We start from the raw sequence: 22,765 nt of genomic DNA on the forward strand, positions 1-22,765 counted from the left end.
CAATAACAGCTACTCCTATCTGCCTGCTTTGAAATACTTTAGACTTTGGGCAAAAAAAATAAAGGTAAGTCTATGGGTAATATTGTATAACTGTATGCATCCATACAGCTTCAGGTCCAATGACAACTGTATGTAACGACACCTAAATAGATTAATCCTTTACCTTTTAATAGGAAAACATTTTAAGGGACTCTTCTTGGCCAGAGTACAGATAGATATTAGCACTGCTTTTGGACTGTGTTTGTGAGGGAGTCCCATATGTCTATTCCACAAGAAAGCCAGAACAGCTACAGCAGCAACGCAAATACTCTCTTGAGAAAGATAAACCAAAAATCACAGAAAATCAAGTAATTTCATTTTAGGCTACCTGCTGATTTAAACCAGAAAAGCAAAGTAATTTTGTAGACATTCAAATAAACATTGCTTTTTAATATGGAATTTTCTACAGGCTTGGAAGTGGGTTTTAAGTCCTATGGTGTTGTACATCTGTGAAAGAATTGTTAGGTTTTGGAGATTTCGACAGGAAGTCATAATTACTAAGGTATGTAACATAGCTCACATATCTGCAAAAAAACCCCATTATGTCAATTGTTTTTTATTGTTTTTAGTTAACCTCTCTATATTAGGGACCTCATTTTTCACTCCTAGCTTCAGCAACTTTTCACTCATTACCATGTTTTCAGCCAAGTATTGATTTTACATTTTGCATTTATTCCAATACCAAATCCATAAGAATATTCCATATGGGACCAAACTTGATTAATGAATACCGGACTTTACACCACCATAACACAAACATCTGTTTGTGGTCTCCCTTTTAATGAACTAAAACCATGTTCCACTGCAGTTAAGGCCAGAGACTACCTTGACTTCAGTAGCAGCACACAGTTTTTACTATAAAATCTGTAGTCTTCCAAGGAGATGAAGGGTTATATGATCAGTTAGCATATATAGTCAAAGCTCCACTAATACCACTGTAACAATTTCCCCCAGCTATGTGCCAAGGGACTATTTAAATCACACCAGAATAGACTGAGGATGTTGCTACTGAAGCAAATGAGTCCACGTGTGTCATGCCAGGGATCAGGAACAGGTGTATCTTGTGTGAGGGGAACAGGATGTTGGATAAGTCCTGCTGCTGATTTCACAGAGTGGCTGTGATCTGAGAATCTCAATATATTATAGGTGACATACAAAACTGCTGCTTAACTGAGATTACCTCTTTATAAAAGTGTATTAGAATTGAGCTCCCTGTGCTTTTTTCTTTGTAATCCCACAGAGTTAACAGTGTTACATGAGAGCAAAACTAGGAATTAAGGAATTATTCTAATTATATTAGAATTATATTTTGCACAGGTTATACCAAGAAAATTGACAAATTGTTGAATTGTTACAACCTTTTCTCTGTGTCTCGCACTCAGAAGCCAAGCTGTCCTACAATACATACTTTACATGCTCTGTACATGTACAATATATATAACACTGTACATGCTCTCAAGCCATTGGGCAACAACACTGCAACACGCAGGTTAGGATATCTGTGACCTAATGAAAACAAACATTAACCCTTCTGAATGAAAATAAAATTTATCCCTTTATCATTCTTTAGGTGGTGACACATTCCTCGGGAGTCCTTGAGATCCACATGAAGAAACATGGCTTTAAAATGGGAGCTGGCCAGTATATATTCCTACAGTGCCCGTCAGTCTCACAGCTGGAGTGGCACCCTTTCACCCTCACCTCAGCTCCCGAGGAGGATTACTTCAGCGTCCACATACGGCTCGTTGGGGACTGGACTGCAGCCCTCTTCAAGGCCTTTGGAGCAGAGGAAAAAGCTCTGAAGGAATTGTGGATGTTACCAAGGTTTGAATAAGAGACTATATGTTTTAAAATGTTATTTCTACATTTTAAAATAAATGCTAACATTTTACCTTTAATTAATTTTGCATATGTTTTTTATGATACATTATTAGATTGTAGTTCTGGATTCATAAATTCAGCATTATGCTAAAAAACACCACAAACTACTAGGCATGAACTAGGGCCAGAAGCTACCAAAAGGAGGTGATGACTAATCCAAGACTTAAAGTCCATATCATGATCTTTATCTCTGTTGCTTCCATCTGGATCTCTAACACCTATATCTACACCTAAATATACCTATTTTGGAAGACAGTTGTTTAATAAATGACATTGGAAGATATCTGCTAGATTTGTGCCTCTATGCTTATGGTACCCATCACTTAATATCCAAAAATTCTAGATTTTCCCTTTCAGTTACTTAGATATTTTGCGGTCCCTGAAACATCTGCCTAAACCTTACTTCTTTCTCCTTTGACCTTGTCTCTATTTTCCAAACCCTGCTCCACTTTATAAAGATTATTCGTGTTCAAATTATGTATTTTTGGCATCTTAATACAAGCAGAAAGTTGATTCTCTGTTGTTCCAAGTCAGGCAGGGATCCTCTGAAGTCAAAGGAGCCATCCTGACTTACTCCAGCCAAGGATCTGGCTCTGTACTGAATGGATTCAAACCACGTAGCTCTGCTTCTGCACTGCTTGCAGGAATAGGGGAGATTTTCAGCAAAGAAGAGCCCAGCATAGGATCATTTAAATTCTAGTGGAGTATGTAGGGCCTGGGACTGCAGGGACTGATTTCTCCCTGGAAAGCTCATAGACATCACTGAGTGAGCTGCAGGGTTTTATTAGAGGTTGGGTGCAGACAGGAAAATCCGGTCCAGTCCTTGCATTGTATCAGTTAATAAGAATTAGAAATGAAATCAGTGCCTTTGTTAAAGTCAAATGGAATGAGAAGTATGCCATTTCAGCAGAACTGGAGCAAAAATTGTTCAAAGTGATTGACAGCAAGTGTAAAAAATGAGGAAGAGAAAAAAGTTATCAGATGTTGCTTGCCACAATGCAGGGTTGAAATTAACAGTACTGACATATATAAACACTTCTCTTTTTAATCTCATTAGGGTGCCTAATGACATCCTTCAGTTTCTTTCTTGCAATATACTAAGAACAATATTTCAGTGGTTAAACTAGCAATAAAGCAAAAAACAGGTCTTTTTCACAGTTTCAATATCTAAAGTTATACACCAAACTCGTGACTATATTAAAAAAATAACATATAGCAAAGGCTGTGCAGAAGACAGAAGACATAGCAACTGAATAATAAGGTAGGGTTAAGAATAAAATGTGTGTTTTTTAATTTCTTAAAGAGGATTAAAATAAATGTTCATACATATATATAGGTGGCAAAGAGAGTTGTGATTTCTGACAAATTTGGGAGCTAAAGCCATGGAATAGGCTATTAATGTGAAAATAATTAAGTTCCATGTTATGTCTCTTCAGGATTTTGGCTGACTTAATTGCTGGTTTAATACACTGCCCCAAAATCTAACTACTCTCACAGTCAGGAGTACTACACAATCATCATGGTGATCAGCAAATGCTTAAATTCTAAAAATAATCACAGAATCTGTTAATAATACTTTTTCAAAACTAAATATTTCTCCTACCTTCCCCATGAATCTAATTTCTTTTCTAATGAAATGGATAGGAAGAATATGGACAATCCAAACCACAGTAAGAAAGTCCATAACCCTATTTTATACATCTCCTTGGCAAATGCAAATATAATTTTTTTTGGCACTTTGTTTACAATCTTCCTACCTTTGTCCACTCTGTCTAGATCAAATGAATGAGTTGCATAGCTCAGTTTCTCCTTCTCCTCTTTCTCCTCCCTGCTTCTCTGAGGCTTTGTGTTTGGCTCAGCTGTGTATCTGTGGCTGAGTAAAGCATTCAAACCAATGATGGGATCTCTGTCACCTGAGGATTTAGGAGCAGACTGACAAGACAAATCTCTTCAAGGGATGATTCAGAAATAATTGAACCTGTCTTATAGCACAGCAACAGACTAGAGAATCCTTGAAATTTCTTCCAGATCAATTTTTTCTCAATCTGCTGACAACAATGAGAATTGCTTCCAGCCTCACATTGAACTACATAGAAGGCTTATCTGAAAGCTGTTCTTAGGCACTATAGTTATATACCATAAATTAACCATATTTTGCAGGAATTTTTGAGTGCTCAAAAAATACTGGGTTGGGCAATAATCTAAATAATTGCACATATTTAAAAAAACCCAATTCTTTATGTCTAGGGTCAGATTTCTAGCAATTATGCCAGAGTAGCTGTTTTGTTTGCTACTGCACTTGCAGGGCATTTTGAATATTGAAATAAAATGGTGAATGTTTGTTACGACTTTTTAAAAATAACAATAAGGTTTGAGATACCCTTGTGTCCCCATATTTGTGTGTAGCATTGCTTGGGGATCCCCCTTTCTCTTCTTGTCAAGACACTTCATTTTAATTATGTGTGCCTATTTGTACTATTTAAGGATAAATTTTAACAATGATTCATGCAGTAAAGAGCACAAAACAGCAGAAAATCTAAAAGGAAGAAAAAGCCTTTTTTTTCCATAAGGACTGGGTGTTGGTGAAACCATCTTCCAAGCATGTATGTTGTATAAAGACAGGGCTGGAAAGAGCACTCCAAAGTACTGTGTGTATTTACATTTCATGTAGCTAAAGGAATTAATCTGATTATTCAACAATCTTTTTCATCTCAAATTTTGACCAAAATTAATTTCTTGGCATCAGCAACACTGATTACAGGAGGCAGTAATATCAACAAGCATGTCTCCTTACACATTTTTGCCTTTACATCAGATACTAAGTACAGTATTATGCCAAATATATATTCCTGAAATACTGCTTTTTCAGAAAGAGTTGAGAAAATAGTAGTTCCCTTGCATATGATGACCCTTTTTCCCCTTCTCCTTTATTACTTTAACTCAAATACAGGACTTCTAAAAATGATTAATATAATCTGTTCCTCTTTACTTTGATATGTACAATATAACAAATAAAGCTCTAAAACAGGATGCTTTTCAGTAATTCATAATTAAATATGCAAATTCCACAGCTAAATTTGGACATGCAATTATATGACTAATCACATTTCAGAAAGCCAGAAAATTGCAATTGCATGCTTAAATAGATGGCCAGGCCCCAAATCCACATGGGTGCTCTTGTTCTTTCATTTCAGAGAAGACAGTTGCTTTGCTATTAAATGGCACTCACTGAAAATTAAATGTATTTGTATGGGCAATTTATGTGCTGCCTTAGACATGTATTTTCTCTTTTATTTTAACAGAAATTCAGTTTTGACAATGTGTAGCCCAACAAATGTTAACCTTTCTGTCACTTTATGTGTTGTTGACTCCTGACTGAATGTTTTTTTGCTGTAGACTGGCTGTGGATGGACCATATGGATCTGCAACCACAGACATCTTCCACTACCGAGTCAGTGTGTGTATTGCAGCAGGAATTGGAGTCACACCATTTGCCTCTATTTTAAAATCCATTTGGTACAAATGCTGCAACCCTAACACAGTACTGGCACTGCAGAAGGTAGGTGGAAAAGTTTACTGCTTCATTAAAAAGTTCCACAAGTGAGCCTACTTAGCCAGGGGAGAGAGGCAATTCAAAGCTAGAGTCTCAAAGCAGAGTGCTTTGACTCGCTCTGAGAAGCAGGCACTCCCTTTCCAGTTGCCTTAGGAACTGCTGTGGGGTGAAGTCAGTGTCATTCTCCAAGAAAGAAGGTAGCCCAAGCTGCAATGTTTTTAGTAAAATTTGAAGGATCAGATTTTCAATAGCAACTGGAGATAACTGTGGAATGTCTTTCACAGCTAGAGAGATAATTAGGGAGCTACAAGAGAAACTTAGCCTCTTTCTTATGAAAAATAAATCCTGCAATGTCATCTCAATCAGAAGTGAAGGGCAGCACTTGCTCTTTGCCCAGGTGCAAGTTTCAGGAGGGTCCTTCAGCAGCATGTCCTGGTCCAGAAGGCTGCCTTCAGCAACCATTTGCTGCTTTTCTCACATTCTCACAGTTGGGATATTAACCAGCACAGAAGGAATATAAAAGGCATTTAAGCTCCGGATGAGATGCATATATCAAGATGCATATTACTCCCTCGCAGCACTTTAATTATTTTGTTGAAAAAATATGTTCAGATCTATAAGGTAAAGATGGCACCAAATTAATTAACATACTCTTAATTTTCTAACCTGTTACATACCTTCTGCTAATGGCATGTGAGGCAGCACTGGGGACTATAGGTGAAGAAGAGATAAAAGGTGAAGTGTGGTGAGGGCAAGAAGGTAGCATAGAAAAAAATCAGCATTAAACATTCTCTTCCGTATCCATCATGGCAAGTGGTAGCTTGTGGACCTTACAGCTTTTAGGCCATTTTCCAGTTTAAAAGCTGAATCAGGAACTTTCAACATTTCACATTTAAGGACAAACATTGAAATTGCATTGGAAGGGACAGATCTCTGAAAGGGTCAATACATATGGAGCTGATTGCAGGACCAGGGGGCTGATCTTTTTAAGTGAAAGAGTGTTAAAACTGGCATCTTAATGACGAGCTGCCACTGAAAAAGAATCTGGGATTTTAGTAACTGAAGAGTTGAGGACAGGTTCAAATTGCCAGGGGGGATCTTTGAGGCAGAAAAAGCACTGAGAAGGGAGGGAAATAAAAATGGAAATACATGCTATTTGAGAAAAGAAGTGTATTTGCAAACACTACAATTGTACCAGGATGATCTTTTTCACTGGAAGGAGAGCTACTCATATGCATACAAACTTTTTATATGTAGATTATGTATATTCTACATGTATACAAGTAAAAGTGTTGTTGTTGTTATTATTGTCATTGTTGCTATCTTAAGGGGAAAAGAACAGAATTTAACTACACATCAATAGAATATTTGAGGGTGTTCATTCATAGGGAGAATTAGGGAGAATTTCGGCTAAGTGTGCCTGCAAAGATAAATGCATCATGCATTCTGCCATACCTTTCTGCAATAGAAATTTTTTTCCATATTTTTCTATAGTTTTTCTGAATTCCTGTGAAATACAAAATTATTAGGATTTCTACTTGTCTTTTCTTTATATCTTGGCTTCCTTACTGGTGCAGTGGGAATAGCGATGTTTATTTTTCACAGGTGTTATGAGGCTAAATTTCATCAGTGCTGGTAAAATATTTTGAAAGTGTGGATGAAAGGTCATGGGGAAGTTCACAGCATTACTTAAAAAAATTTAGCAGTCATCTCAGTGAGAGCGATTAATCTCAGGGTAGCTCCACTTTTTTTTTCCATTGGTTAAAAGCTTCCACTTGTAGTATAATTACAAATAATTTAATCTTCCTCAAAGTATTCAGCACTCTCTTTTTGCCATGATGAGTACCATAGAAATGTCTATTAAGGAAATAAATAAGAGGTTTTTCTTTTTTTTAAACAATTTCATTTTGATTTGAGTACAGCTATCATTACAGTTATTGAACTAATATTTCTTAGTGTTGCCCACATATGGTTGAGATATAAATACTCATAGTTTCCATAATGTCTGCAGCTGTATAATTTAAAAAACCTAACAAATCAAAAGGAGTATACATTTATCTAATTGATTCTTCACAATTAAAAAGCCTTAGAGCCCTCATTTCCCCATCATTTTTTGTATGTACTACCAGGCATGGCTGGAAAGTTTCTACTGGCTCTAGTTATGCATAATACGATTTTTTTTTTCACATTAGTGGTTTCATTTTTCAGATCAATTGCTACTGAAATTGATAAAATTGTACTGATCCATCAGATTCTAGTGTTAGCAAACATCCACTTTCTCTTCCCTACAAAAGACATAAGAAGGGTCCTACTGAGTAGCACCAAATATCCATCTAGCCCCATATCCTGTCTCCAATGGTGGCTCTTCATGAACACCTAGAGAAAAGTATACAGACCAGAAAAATCAGATGGTGATTGGTTTTACAGGACACTTCCTCACCACTGAGTGACTTGTAGCTAAGTAACCCCTTGATACAAAAGCTGTACTTCTGTCTTTAATATCCCTTTGTGGCTTTTTCTTCCATGGAGTAGTCTAATTGTTTTTTGAATCCATGTATACCTTAAACAACCATAGCATGTTGTGGCAGTTCAGCTACAAGGAAAGGAAAACACAATCAGCCTCTTCCATTTGCTTTGGGACTGACTTCCACGCCTGAGGTAAATATCTGCCCCAGTCTCCAGTCCTGCATAAAAATCTTGTCTTGAAGACCTAAAAACCTAGGCTCTTTCTTCTGCCAAATGTAACCACCTTTCTGATCTTTTTTGATAACAGTTTAAGCTTTTTGCCTCAAATTTAGGAATATGATGTTGAACCTTGTTATGCGTTTATGGGAAAGGCCATTTGCTGCCACCCTAAGTCAGTGCCTCCTGTAGGCTGCCAAATCCCCCTCCTGCATGACCTCTGAGATTTTTGTTGTTGTTGTTTTGTTTGTTTGTTTGTTTGTTTGTTTTTGTATGCTACAGCCCACAGGTAATGCAGTATACCCAAGAGCATGAAGGACTGGAGGCTTGCAGGGAGGTGCCCACATGCAGGTGTAGGTTTTTGCAGGGATATTCATGCCTAGGAGAGAGCAGCAAGAGTCAGGGAAGAGGGATGTCCTCCTCTGACACCCATTTAGTGAAAAGCTGGCTTTGCCCAGAGCTGGAGCTCCAACTCTGCCCTCAGGGAGCAGGGAGAAACAGATGAATGCTCTCCAACAGATAATTACTAATGACTTTCCTCATGATGGAAGCTGATTTACAAAGAATGTTCTTTCACCTTACAGGAAAGAGGTAACACAGCTCTTGCTCTTGTCCATTGTACAAAATACAGGATGTGGGAAACTGAAGGATAAATATCCATGAATTGCAAGAGCATTACAGAAATAAGCAACTTTTCAAACCCCAGCTTTGATCTGATTAATAGCAATATTGCATCTAACTCAATTTGCAAAAAGAGTACTTGGAAAATTTAAGACAGTTTACTTGGGCAAGCCATCAAGCTGATAAATGCAATTGATGGCAGTAGGGTGGGTGGAGACTAATGAAACATAAATCTAAACCAGATTTTTAAGGGTCCTAAATAATTGCAGTCAGTTAATAGTATGAGGCTTACAAGAAAAAAACAGGATTCAGAATAATCTTTAATTATATAAATGCACTGGAGCTACTTTATTCTGCTGTTTTAATAAGGATTAATTTTTTGGTGCATTTATTGTATTTTAATTATATATGTAATATGTTGTGCTATGCTATGGGCAGCCAGTGTAAAGAAAGGAAGACTTCTTTGTAAACATCATTTATTTTAACATATTAGACTAGAAGTCCTCTTCGATCTAAGGGAAACTAATTCCTTTTACCCATAGGCCATACTTCTTCACTATCTCTTTTCTTTCTAAGATTATAATCGCAGCCAAAAATATTTCTTCTAACAATTACAGTCTTTCTTCATCACCAAATGCCTGCCACCTCTTAATGTGAAAATCAGAGGCAACGCAATGGGTGCCGCAGGATGAGCTCAAGGAATTTTTGCAGCTTCAGAAAGCTGCATCCTTTCCTCAGAGGAGTGTGCCAGGGGTGGCTTGTTCCAACCAGTGGGACTGGCTGTTCCTGTGACAGCCAGGCCTGCAAACAGCTAAAAGCATTCCTTCGAGATGCATAGTCTGATGTTCTGGAAACCGGCTCCCCAGTTTGAAGACTGTATTGTCTCAACTCATTGGCTAGCTTGCCTTCCTCCTTCCCTGAATGTGCTTATCTCCCAGTCCTGCCCACATGCTCCCAATTGCTACCCAATGAACATTTCTTTACTCATTTAGAAACACATATCTCCTCTCCACACACATGTACTAAATATACATTTCCATCAAATGCACTGCTGAAAAAACTTGAGAAATAAGATGATCAAGTAGAATCTGGGGGAAGAAATTTCTCACTACAAATCAACAGCTATGGTGTGATACAGACTGACAGCACTCAGTGGGCTGTTTTTCGAGGTGCTGAGTATATAGAACAACTTTAGGACTTAGAAAAAGCTACATACAGGTTAAGGCTATAAACCTTACCTAGTTTTGGTAATTTAAAATAATGCTGCTGTTGGCCACAAATTTGAAATTCTAGAACATTAGTGGGCTTGCTTTTTTCTCATAACCTATGCCAGGGTAAATCAGCAGCAACCCCCCTCCATAAAGGAATGAGGTCACATTTAAGGCAAAATATTGAAACAGAAGGGGAAAAAGCAAACAGCCAAGATGGTTAGTACTAAAGTTCCACAGACAGTCTTATTCCTGGGCTGTAAAAATACCCTACTTAACCCTGAATGCCTTATCTCTGTTTCTGGGATCATACATCATTTATATTTCTTACATAAACCACAGATGGTCTCTTACAGTACACTCAGATCTAGGAAACATCTCAAATTACTGTTAGTGTCTTTCACCAAATTTCCACTGAAGCATGGTATTACCACATTTTTCTCCCACCACCTTACCAGAAGTCTGACAACCTAATATATTAAATCTTTGGGAAATCTCTTTATAGCTTTCTGGTTTCTTTCTCTGGTTTTTCATTTCAGAAGTGTCCAATACGCATTTTTATCCCATTGATCCTGTGGAAAAGAGTTAATGATTGCCTTGGGAACATACTTCCCAGATCAACTTTGATATTGCAGTACAATAAAAGACAGAGGGGCTGGTGAGCAGAGGAGATGAGTTGGAGAAAGCTAAAGGATTTTTCAACAAAATAAAAATCACAGTCATAATAAAATAAGTTCCAATCATTCAGTTTTTATAAACTTATACATTGTCCTTCCTGCTGCTCCTTTCACATCTGAAACTGTGTATTTTTAGACTTCCTCCATGTTTGTGAATTTCCTCTTTGGATAAATTTTGAAAATGCACAGCCTGCAGAGGCCCATTTGACATTTGGCACCATCAGGTCAAAATAATGGTAGAGTGTGCGGCAAGAGCTGCAGAATCTGAGTAATAAGAACTGCAATCAGACTTATCTTGTAATTGTGCTTCACACTGACATCAGGGTAGTACCTGGACAGACAGCCTGGGAATTTCAGGCACTCATTCTCTGGGTAGAACAGGAACTCACAGTTGAGTTGTCTCCATTTCTCCATTTCTCCATTTCTCCATATCTAGCACAAAAGAGCAAGTAGAGCTTGGTGGTTAGGGGGAAAGTATGCGCCTGAAGACAATAACCTAAAGCACACATAACGTTGAGTAGCTTGGTTCTTGTGAGAAGCACGATCAATAGATAACCGTGTTCTCTGGCTTGGGAGTGCTTGAAGGCTGTAGATCGAGAATATTACCAAGGAGGTGGGCAAATCCTGTAGACTAGGGGAATTCAAAGGTGTACTGGGACATTCCTCATTCACGAGATTGGGTGCTGTGTATAGTAGATAAGTTTCTGGGTCTTTGGGGAACGCTTGCGGCTTGGCCATGGGTAGGAGCATTTGGGCTATATGGTACCTGAAACAAGAACGTATCTGGTGGGTGTACTGGCCGAATATCATCCATTTGCGAGATAATGTTTGGGTTTTTGATGGAGTGGCATGACGTATGATGAGGATTATCCTACATTTCATGGACTGTCTGATGGCGCAGAGAGTATGATGCATTGTCATACATACCCTGGAAGAATGAAGAAAACATGCTGGGGCGGGAAGGAGGGGGGGCTGTGTTGGCTTCATACAAGGCACTGAGCTGAAACCAGGGGATGGACTGGTCCCAGTCCTCTACACAGCACAGCATTGCTAGAGGAGATTTCCAACTGGGAAATCATGATGGTGTTGAAGACTCTCTAAGGTAATTCCTGATGGGCCTGACTGAGTTTTAGTGCACTGATACGATCCTGACAAGGGAATTTCATCAGTTCTGAGGCAGTTCCTGCTGCAAAATTTATTAACTTGTACACATACAGGACATTTGCAAATGGTCACCAGAAACCATTCCTGCAGAAGTGGTCATATAGGACAGCCTTCTAGAATTAGCTAATTAGTTAGAAGATGCTTTATATGCAGCTAAGACAACAGATCACAATAGATCATGCACATGCAGGAGTGGTCACAATGATCCCTGGGCCAGCTGGCTATAAAAACTGGGCAGAAAAAGGTTCTTGTGGACTCCCACTGTTCCAGCTGAAGATGCCAGAGGAAGGACTCTTGAAATAGAAACTCATCATCATATGGACAATGACTAACAGTCTTGTTTGAAATTTTTTTTTTCCTATGCAAGCATTACCTTATGCCAAGATATTAATAAATTAGCTTCTTCTTTTAAAAAAAAATCAAAAAACAACAAACTCTGCTATATTTTCAATTTACTGCAATAGAGTAGGAAAAATAAGCCATAGGAATGATTAAAGGATGCCTCTCAGTGGCAGTGATCCCAGGAACATTTGGTTTGCCATAGACACAAATATAGGATGACTTGATCTCATCCTCTAATTTCTACCTGTTGAACAAAACTTTGATTACAGGCTCTCCAACCCAATAGACAATAAACATAAAAGATGAAAGGTGAAACTAGTGAAATCTGGATAAAAGAAATTGTGTCAGTTTTTGACAGAGAGGAGGGTTAACAAAACCGATCATGGGATAGCAGTTCATTTTACCCCTTTGGCAATTGTAAATTTAGTTTCAGGTTTCCCTAGGAACTGCTCCAAATTAAACATGAAATACATTTTTGAAAAAGGAATAGGGACTATTTCTCACTATTTCTCACCTGTTTTATACAGGGAATACGACTTGAAGAACATAAGTACCTTTTGGCAACATCAAGAGTTAGCCTATGGCATAAGGTCTTGAGAAACAAGGAATTCCTTGCTTCAATGCTGAATAAAACTGAAATTAAATAATTCCAAAATTTCAAATAATCATCAAATTACTTGCAAGAAATGAAGGGCTAAGTATTACAAGTCAAAGCAGAGATGCACTGGCAGGGCTTTATGGGAAGCTTGCCCATTGCCTACTTTCACTAGCACATTAATATATCCACTCATTGTTTAAGATGACAGTCAAAATTTTAAAATGTCAAAATTATGTTCAATTATGTTTACTATAAGTTTAGTGTGGAGAAGAATCACACACTATATGGTTAATGAGTTGAGCCAGTAATTAGGAAGTTGTTAAATCACTTTACTTTATTTGACAGGTTTATTTTTACTGGATTTGTCGAGACCCATCAGCATTTGAGTGGTTTGCTGATCTTCTGTTCCATTTGGAAACAAAAATGGCTGAAAAATGGAAAAATGATTTTCTAAGCTATCATATATTTCTTACTGGCTGGGATGAAAGTCAGGTAATAATGAAACTGTTACAAGTCAGAGTTAATGTACCTTCCTTTTCCAGTATGGTAACATATGGAAGAGGAACAGCTGAATAAATGATGGATGAAGCAGAGAGAAAAATAACTGTAAATATGAAGATCCTAAGATGTCTGTTTACATCTCACATTTAGGAAAACAGGAATGAGAAAACAAGCCGGTGATTCCTCCAATCCTGCATCTTGTCTTGGGCAAAGATTGTTACCAGGTGTCTCACAGAAAAGTGCATAGAGCTTTCAGGAGCTCATCAAGGGATATTTTGTTTATGTCTTAGTCTTTCATTAGATTCTGATATTTTTGTGCTGAAATGTTGAAGACTGTCTAAAAAGTGTAGGTTTAATTTACTCTTATTATTTAATACAACTTCTGTTGTAGTAATTCTTATATATATATATATATACATACACATAAATATACATAGTTACATATATATATTTATATCCAGTGCATTTTTGAAAAGTACTGCAATTGGAAAATTTTGGCAACTAACTCCATGGTCTAATTCTTGTTGTTTGAAAAGACATTTTCTCTGATTGACTTTCATTTGCCATCTCATAATTTCATTGGATCATACCATCTCAGGCACTTAATTCTTTGACTGGGTCAATATAGTTCAACCTCTTTAGTCTTTAGATAAACACAAATGTGTTGATTTTCTCTCTCTCTCTCTCTCTCTCTTCCCTTTTTAATGGATCACTCAGATCATGCAGTGATAAGTCAGGCACCTGCCAGAAAACCTCTAACAGGGAAGTCTTTACTGTTTTATTTCCTGCTGTCTCTGTTGAATGAAGGACTGCCTAGTAGAGATGAAAAAAATACAGATTTCATAGAGCTTTTCCTTTTCTGCCTCTGCTGATACAAAACCCCCATTGTTTCTTTCTGCTTTCCTTAGAGTTTCTGTCAAGTAATGAGGTATGTGCATAAAGCTGTATTCAGAAAAATCCACTCCCATTGTGAAGTATATGGCAGTTATAGAAACTACTGCTCTGCATTAGCAATATCACAGGGTATTACCTAAAACCTGCTGTTAAAGAAGCTATTGGAGAACCTAAAAACCACAAAGCTGCCCTCATCTTTCAGCTATCACCTCTCTTCTCTATTGGGCAAATATAGGGCCAGAAGTCAGGTAGGGTGACAATGGTTCTTGACAATGGTGGGTGTCTGTCTCTCTTCACTTGTGAGCCCTGCACTTTTCTGAGGGACTTCTTCCTCTCTTCAACCCCATGATCTCTCTCAGTTCCTGTCAGAGGAAGGTTCTTCAGTGGCTATTTCTCCCACTCTGACCTGGGCACTGTGCTCAGTAACATCATCTTCAGATACACAAAAAGCTCCCTAATCTTATAGGACTTTATTTTTAGTAAATTCCTGTTCATCACTCCTCAAAATTTGAGCTTCTGCACAAGTAATATTTGAATGATATTTTACTTCTCCCCTGGCAAAAACCAAAACATTCTAAGGGTTCTCTCCCTGTCTCACCATATAGATGACCAGTGGTCAAGTGAAGTTGAACTCAAGGAGGAAGAAGGGCATTTTAAACCTTTTAGTACACCCTCCTTTACTGACAAGTCTCTACTCCTCAGACATGTTTGTTCAATGCTTTGAGCTCTTTGAAGATTCCATGTTGGCTACAGATGGTCAAGCAGATAAGGCACATGGTCTGCCTCTGCTTGGACAAGTCCCTGCAATACCCCTGGGACTCCTAGGCAACCTCAGCACTCTGAGCTATTAAAAAGGCTAATATCAAAAATCCTGGGAAACTTCCACTTAATGAGAACAGCCCATCTTATCAACGGGACAATTTTGCTGCAAACAATTAAAAATTCCACAGTTTTCTACCTCCCACTCTTACCAAACACTTTAAGATCTTTCTTAGACTATTCCTAATCCTTCATGACAGTGACTCAAACTAACAAGAAGAAGCTTTTAGAAACATGACCTCTTGTGACAACTTTGCTTGACAAGAATAATTGTGTTGGTAATGAACATGAAAGATCATTAGAAGAAGAAATATATAGTATTCCTACAAAATGGATCTAAATTTCAGCAACCACTTCTGCTAAAGTGGTTATGATACTTAGTCCATGCTAGGGCCTGAACCAAATGCAAAGTCCATTATTAACTTACTTTCCTCTGTTAATTTCTTGATAGTGGAAGCAATGATGATAGTCTGTAGTGGAAACAAGCATATTAGTCCTACAGAAGAGCAGTACAGTTAGGAGTGACAGTGGTTTTTGTTTTTAAATGCACCTGGGAAGTACCCAGACAGCACAGTAATGGGTGCAGTATAGGAGCTGAAGGACAGTAAATGCCCATGAAAAGAAGGATTTTTTTCCTGGCACTTGGGAGCTGAGAAAATCACTTGGTTCAGTGCTTCACCTGAGGTGATCCACTTCCTGTACCTACCTCTTCCTGAGGAGAAAATTCAAAACATTGAGGGTTTTACACAGAGTCACAGAATTGTTAGGGATGGAAGAGACCTCTGGAGATCCTGGAGTCCAACCTCCCCTGCTAAGGCAGGGTCATCTAGAGCAGGTTACACAGGGACTTGTCCAGATGGGTTTTGAATATCTCCAGAAAGAGACTCCATAACCTCCCTGGGCAGCCTTTTCCAGTGCTCTTCTGCCCTCAGGGTAAAGAAGTTCTTCCTCATGTTGAGATGAAACTTCATGTGTTTGAGTTTATGGCCATTGTGCCTCATCCTGCCACTGGACACCACTGAAAATAGTCTGGCACCATCCTCCTGCCACCTGCCTTTGAAAGATTTACATGAATTAATGAGATCCCCTCTCAGTCTCCTCCTGACAAAACAGGCCCAGCTCCCACAGTCTCTTCTCATAAGAGAGGTGCTCCAGACCCCTCATCATCTTTGTGGTCCTCCGCTGGACCCCTGTTTTTACCCCTGCTGAGCTTGTATATCCACTGGGTTTTCCATCAGTACCAGAATGCTCTGGACTAGGCTCTTAGGTACTTTTGGAAAGACTTTTCACAATTCTAGTAATATTGTGAACTTTCAAATACTCATCTCCTTCTCTCTCCCTCTCGCTCTCGCTCTCTCTCTCCCTCTCCCTCTCCATCTCTTTCTCCCTCTCCTCTCCTCCCATTTGATAATTGCAGAGTGTCCTTTCCCTCATTCCATCTTTCCCAGCATTATTGCTTTTGCCTCTTACTTGGAATATATGTTTTTGACTCTAAAATTAATATTTTGTAAATTTGCCTTTAGGCTACTCACATAGCCCTACATTGTGATGACAAGATGGATGTAATTACTGGTTTGAGACAGAAAACCTATTATGGAAGGCCAAACTGGGACAATGAGTTCAAGAAACTAGCTGAAAACCATCCTAGGTAAGGCAGGCTGGTTTCTAACCTTGTTAGGTGACTCTTCTCTCAGCATAAACAGTGGGAGGAGGGGAGAGCAAACCTTTCTAAATGACCCTTTTAAAACAATTTCTTCTTTTTTGCTGTGTGGAAAGAAGATTTATGCTTAATGAAGATTTTAATGAAGAAATCTCGGAAAGAGAATGCCAATAAAATCTAATTTTTGGACAAGAAAATCTAATATTTAGAAGTATTTCAATATCCTGGCCTTTGTCCAGATATAATTGAAACACACAATCCAATTACTGTTCTGCACAAAGGACAAAGTAGCATTAATTTCCCTTGAAGATGGTTATTAAAGAGATAAACTGTGATTTTTTTCTTATGATGTCAAGGATATGTTTGTTCCCCTAACATATTTGGCCACTCTTGCAAGACTATGCTGTTCTGTTATTAGTTCATCTCTACTGGCAAAGACAGTTCATTTGAACTTGGTGGATTTGCTAGTGGTCTGAGTAAAGCTTCTTTGTTCCTGAAAGCCTTTGAAGCAAGAATTTGAAATATTTTGTGTTCAGCAGTAGAAAATTCCAGAATCTTTGTGACTTTGTGATTTCCAAACATTTACCTGCTAATGCAAAATAAAGGCTTGCACTTGGAAGACAGAGATACGAAAAGAAAAAGGAGAAAACTTCTTTTAAAAGATGAAAAAGACCCAAGAAAAAGCTGAAAGGGAGGAGATCAAAGAGAATACAGTAAGCTACAAGAATACCATAAAATTGCAAAAATAACAGTAATAGAGAATTCACTTGATGGAGGTCAAAATAAATACAATCAGGAAATATGAAAGATTAAAAGCATAAAAAGGCCAAGAATATAAAATATGACTTTTGAAAGACCTTTCAAAGGGATTCTACTATATAAACAGAGCTTTTAAAGTTATAGTTGAAACATTACTTTTTAACATTAGTTACTTCTGCAACTGTAAGTACAGAAGAGATAAAAATGTTTTTCTGCTGCTCAGGGGGGATATGGGCATTAGCTTTCATACTTGATCTTGAGGTAGTTCCATAGAAAGCCAGTCCTAAACTGACAGAAAAATCTCAATTTTTTTTTTTGTGAGCTTATATATCCATGTTTATTGTCAATGTTGAACCTTTTAAAGAAAACCTTGCATGAAATAAGATTCCTTATGACAGAAGAATACCCTGATTTTTCTTGCTCTGAGTCATAGAAGATTCAAGAGTCAAACAGAAGAGTTTCTACTGTGTGATGAAACAATCAGCTTTTAGGATCTGAATAAATTTTGGGTCCCTGTGCCTAGGTTGACAGAGTTCCCCCTGGCTGCAACAGTGTCTTTTAGCAGATTAGCAGGAATACACCACTTCAGGTTAAACCTGGTGCAATTGGGCAGCAGAGCAATTTGGGCATGACTTCTGGGGGCTACGGCTTGGGCACCAAAATCGTATCCACAGCCCCTCCTTTACAGGAACAAACCTTTTTAAACTCATTCTATCACTTGTCACTTCCTCTGCATTTCTGCAGGTTGAGCTTTCCCCAGCAGCACAGCACATTTGTGAATCTGTGTCTTCATGCATGTTTTAAAGCAATATGTGTAGTGTTGGAGGCAAACCCTTTGGGCAGTTTCTAGCAGGCAGCCAGGTTACCAGCTCCCTATGTGCTTGTGCACGTATGAATGCAATTGTTTGTTACATTTGTCATGTTCTTATTTTATAAGAAGTACCTATTTACAAATGTTGTTATTAAATCAGCCATTTTAAAATTGTCTGTGGGCAGAAAAGTGTTAGACTAGGCAGCAGGAGGGCTGGGGTGGGGGGATGGACAGAAGAAGAAAACTCAGAAATAACTTAGCATTTTGTATGATTTTTTAGGAAAAAAATTAACTCAGCTGGAGAAAAAGCACTTAAAATTTTCAGCTCAAGTAGTATGTTTGCCTCTCTGAAAAAGCTATGCAGATCAAAACCAAACAGTTACCATTTAAAACATTTTGTGACCTCTAATATAGCAATCTAATAAATAATGTAATGAGACATAGTAAACATGAAAGTATTAAAATTATTATACTCTAACATAGCAGCACTAATTATACAGTACATAACACAAAGTATACAGTAACACAAGATTTTTCAAATGTATTTCTCAAAAAGCCATTGAAAAGATGCAAAGCTGAAAGCAGCCAAAAAGCACAGTGTATCCATTTCCTCTGCTACTCTCACGTTTGTTGTTGTTATTGTGATTCCAGCAACAGTATTGGTGTATTCTTCTGTGGACCCAAGGCTCTCTCTAAGATCCTGCAGAAGACATGCAACTCATATTCGTCAGTTGATCCAAGAGGAGTTCAGTTTCACTATAACAAAGAAAGTTTCTAGGCTGTACTTCTTAGCTGTATAATAGATATTACCAGACTGTGTATTTTTTTTCCCATCTTCTCCCATCCTCTACTCATTCTGCAGCATTCTGCAGGTCGCATATTAAGAGTTGCAGATTGAAATAGATGTATTGACTTCAGTAGAAAAATGCCATCCTATGGCAGCTAAAGATTTGGACACCTTCCTTAGCCTTTTCATTGCTTACTTAACGATGCTGTGAATCCCTCTACACCTGTGTGAAAACACACACAAACCATAACCTTTGAAGAAAAAGGTATGAGTAAAATAGATATTCAGAGCCGTACTTAGCTGTTGTGTAGATTGCAGGCAATACATCCCTGCTGTTTAAATCATGCCCATTGAAAGCATTTCCTTCCCCGTTTTCTGATTTTACACTCCCACTGCACACACATCCATATCCACATTATATTTTCTACCACAGCAACACCATTTCTATACACTCTGTCAAATTCCAAAGGAGAAAATTTGTTTTGCCCTACCAAGCTATGCACCATTTAAACCTGACATTTCCATGGGAATGGTGTCTGTGTATCCCGTGGACTAATATGTACTTAGGCTTAATAGGCTAAGGGAACTACGGCAATATTTTGCACTCAGCAAATGGATCTCATGAGACATCCAGCTGAAACTGTGGGAAAAAGTTTCATGACAGAATGACTGAGGTGGGAAGGCACCCCTGGCTTCTACTCCAAACGTCTTGCTCAGAGCTGATTCTGTGAAGAGAAGAGTGACATCAGCATTCTTCCATTCCTCAGGAACCTTCTCCCATTACCATGACTATTAAAAAATAAAGAATGGCAAGTTCCCTCAGCACTTGTGGATGCATCCCATCAGTTTCCATGGACCTGCTTAAAATATCCCTATCCTGATCTTCCTTCACTGAGGGTAAGCATGAATTTTTTCAGATCTCCCCATTTGCCTGAGAGGCCAGGGATCTCTCAATGTCAACCTTATCTGTAAGGACTGAAGCTAAACAGGAATTGAGTACCTCTACCTTTCTCCATAGCCTTGGGTGCCAAGTTCCCCACCCCATTCAGCAGCAAAACAACATTTTCCTGGCCTTCCTTTTGCTACTGATGCATGCACAGCAACTCTTCTTCTCGCCCTTCACTTCCCTCACCAGATTTAACTCCCAATGGGCTTTGGCTTTGCTGACCCCATCCCTGCACACTCATTGTCTCTATATTCCCTGCATCATCTGCCCTTGCTTCCACCTCTTGTATGCCTCCTTTTGTGCTTCAGTTCTGTCTGGAGGGAATTGTTCAACCATATGGATCTCCTACCATCTTTGTCTTAGTCCACAGCAAGAGGGATCATATTCGAACCTGCAGAAGGTGATTCTTGAAAATCCTCCAGTTCCCCTGGACCCCTCTTCTCTCAGGTCCTCTCACAGGACCACACTGCATGGGAAACTTCTAGGCATTGAATTCCTCCTGTGTCCTCTCCATGCCACATGTATTAGTGTACATGCACTTTAGAAATCATCCAGTCATGTGAGTTTTCCAAAAGAGGTGTTAGATCTTTCCTCACCCTGCTTTTCTGTAGACACTTTCTAGTTTGTGTGGATACCTAGGGGTAGACTTCCCTTCTGCCCTGATTTTTTTGGTTGTGACATCTCTCCTGTTCACATCTATCCTGTACACTTTATTTGTTGCTCCAGTCTACCACCTCCTCATTTGATTGTCATCCACTCCCTTCCCATCACACAACATTCCATAAGCTACAAAAGGGAGAAAAAATATTTCCCTCTATCACAGCACAGAGAGTAAAACCACTCCGTATTTGAGTTGGACTGAGGTGTAGCAGTTCACTAGGATCACAAAATGCATTTATCCAGCCACATAATAAAAATGGGAGATAGGAAACATCCTGCGTATGTCAGCATTTGAATGACAAACAGATGACAACATTATATATGTATCCTTACCTACAGGCAAAAAATGCCCACTAGAGGGGACATAACTGTATAGACAAAAGAAACAGAACAATAAAAATTATGACAGATAATTTGTTTTATATGTCTTCTACTAGGGGATATGGTGTGTGTGAACTGAAATTGTTCCACAATATACAGTTGTATTATTATTGTTAAGTTTAGGGCAACACATCTTTGTTTTAAAATAGTTTAAGTTTTTTTAAATGTCTGCCTATGTGAAATGATTAATGCAGAGCATACTGTGTTAGCAGTAGAGTGAGGAGAGAATTAGAGCCTCTGCCAGTTCACCTAGAGGCATTTATCTTTTATTTTTTCCCCTGGTGCCCATGCTGAGCCTCAGGGTAAGCTGACACATTTTCTAATATAAATTAAGCTTTTTTTTTTATGTGTGTTGAAAATCTTGAAGGAAATGAGAAATGTGTGTAGGCACCAATAACAGCTGCCATTGCATGAAAGAAAGAGGTGACAATTTCCTGCAGATTCTGAATGATTGTCTTAATGGGGTTGGATCGGAGGTAACAAGCACAAAGATATTGTGCTGCCAGAAAAACAGGATCTGTTCTCCCCCCAGCCTCATGCAACAAGATGTAACATTTAGCTTCTGGCTCAACATGGCATCTCTTCACTGCTTTGATTTATTCCCACTTTTGCAAATCACTGTGGTATGCTACAGGAGATGCATTTAGAGCCCTTGTTATAGTTCATTGAGTAGCACTGCTGTTATCACCACCAGAGGAGAATTTCTCTTGCATCAAGACTGAGTGACCTAGAATAAAGGAAAAATAATAATAATAAAAAAAAAAAAGTGGGGAGGTTTGTTGGACGAGGATGAAACTGCATTTAGGTTGAATGAAAATCCCTTTATTACAAATACAATTTGAATCAAAATGGGAACTAGGAAAATTTGGCTTCCTGCCTTGTTTTGAATAACACTGAGCACACAGCAGCTATGATAATGTGAGTGCATATGTAACGACTCTATTATTATGTTTATATATGGAAACATCATTCACTGTCAGGGAAAATGAAAGATATCTTCATGGATTTGTCCATTCAGCTGCTTCAGCAGGAAGTGTTCAGCACTGTGTAGGAAAATATTATTAAATAAAATATAGTCATAACAGCACAGACTCACCACATCCTGTGACAGAAAACTAATCATAGACAAGGATCATAAATATACAGATTAATTACTTTCGCTCTTACAATAAAAAGAGTGCTATTATAATGATTGAAGTTTTGTTATGATAATTTAAGTTTATTCACTAGGAATCGTAAATTGAAATACATGGGCTTATATGTTCTGGCTTTCCCCCCCTCTCCCCCTTCTCCTAAGTTCTATGTAGTAGAAACTATTTTAGTAAATTTGTTCCTTAGTTTACACTAAAATATTGAAGAGAAACTGCCACTCTTAACAGAAAATCCATCATAGGATGTCTGTGCCATATCAACACTATTACAAGGACTCTCTTGCTTCTTTCTTGCTTTTAGGTATAATCAAATGGCTTAGTGGAAATACTGTTAACTGCAAAAAAGTGACAAACTTTTCAAAGGTTTGAGTGCTTCTGATTAGCAGGAGATTTTATAAGAACTGCCTTAAAGGCAGCTTAGTTGCCTTCAGAAAAGCAATAAACTAAATTATATGGTAGATTTATAATCTCAACTGGTTAACAATTTCAGTGATTTTTTTTTTCTTGATGGAAAATTACCTGAATTTCTTCAGCAACAGAGAAAAGAAAACGAAAAAAGTGACAATGCTTCCACCCAGCTCACTCTATAAATACAAAACGCTTAAATGAAGCATGCATAGTCAACCAAGTA

At 38.2% G+C, this 22,765-nt stretch overlaps 1 protein-coding gene across 1 annotated transcript in view; it reads left to right on the forward strand.

The window, feature by feature from the left end:
- NOX3 (NADPH oxidase 3) overlaps positions 1 to 18,987 on the forward strand; it is a 39,421-nt gene extending 20,434 nt beyond the window's left edge. Inside the window, exons 8-13 of the mRNA XM_036380705.1 lie at positions 449 to 541; positions 1,610 to 1,863; positions 5,317 to 5,479; positions 13,111 to 13,257; positions 16,503 to 16,627; positions 18,861 to 18,987. Coding sequence (XP_036236598.1) covers positions 449 to 541; positions 1,610 to 1,863; positions 5,317 to 5,479; positions 13,111 to 13,257; positions 16,503 to 16,627; positions 18,861 to 18,987 — 909 coding nt within the window. The remainder of the gene's footprint in view (positions 1 to 448; positions 542 to 1,609; positions 1,864 to 5,316; positions 5,480 to 13,110; positions 13,258 to 16,502; positions 16,628 to 18,860) is intronic.
- Positions 18,988 to 22,765: the final 3,778 nt, after the last annotated feature.

This window comes from Molothrus ater, chromosome 3, assembly GCF_012460135.2.
Source record: "Molothrus ater isolate BHLD 08-10-18 breed brown headed cowbird chromosome 3, BPBGC_Mater_1.1, whole genome shotgun sequence".
In the NCBI taxonomy this organism is placed as follows: Eukaryota; Metazoa; Chordata; class Aves; order Passeriformes; family Icteridae; genus Molothrus; species Molothrus ater.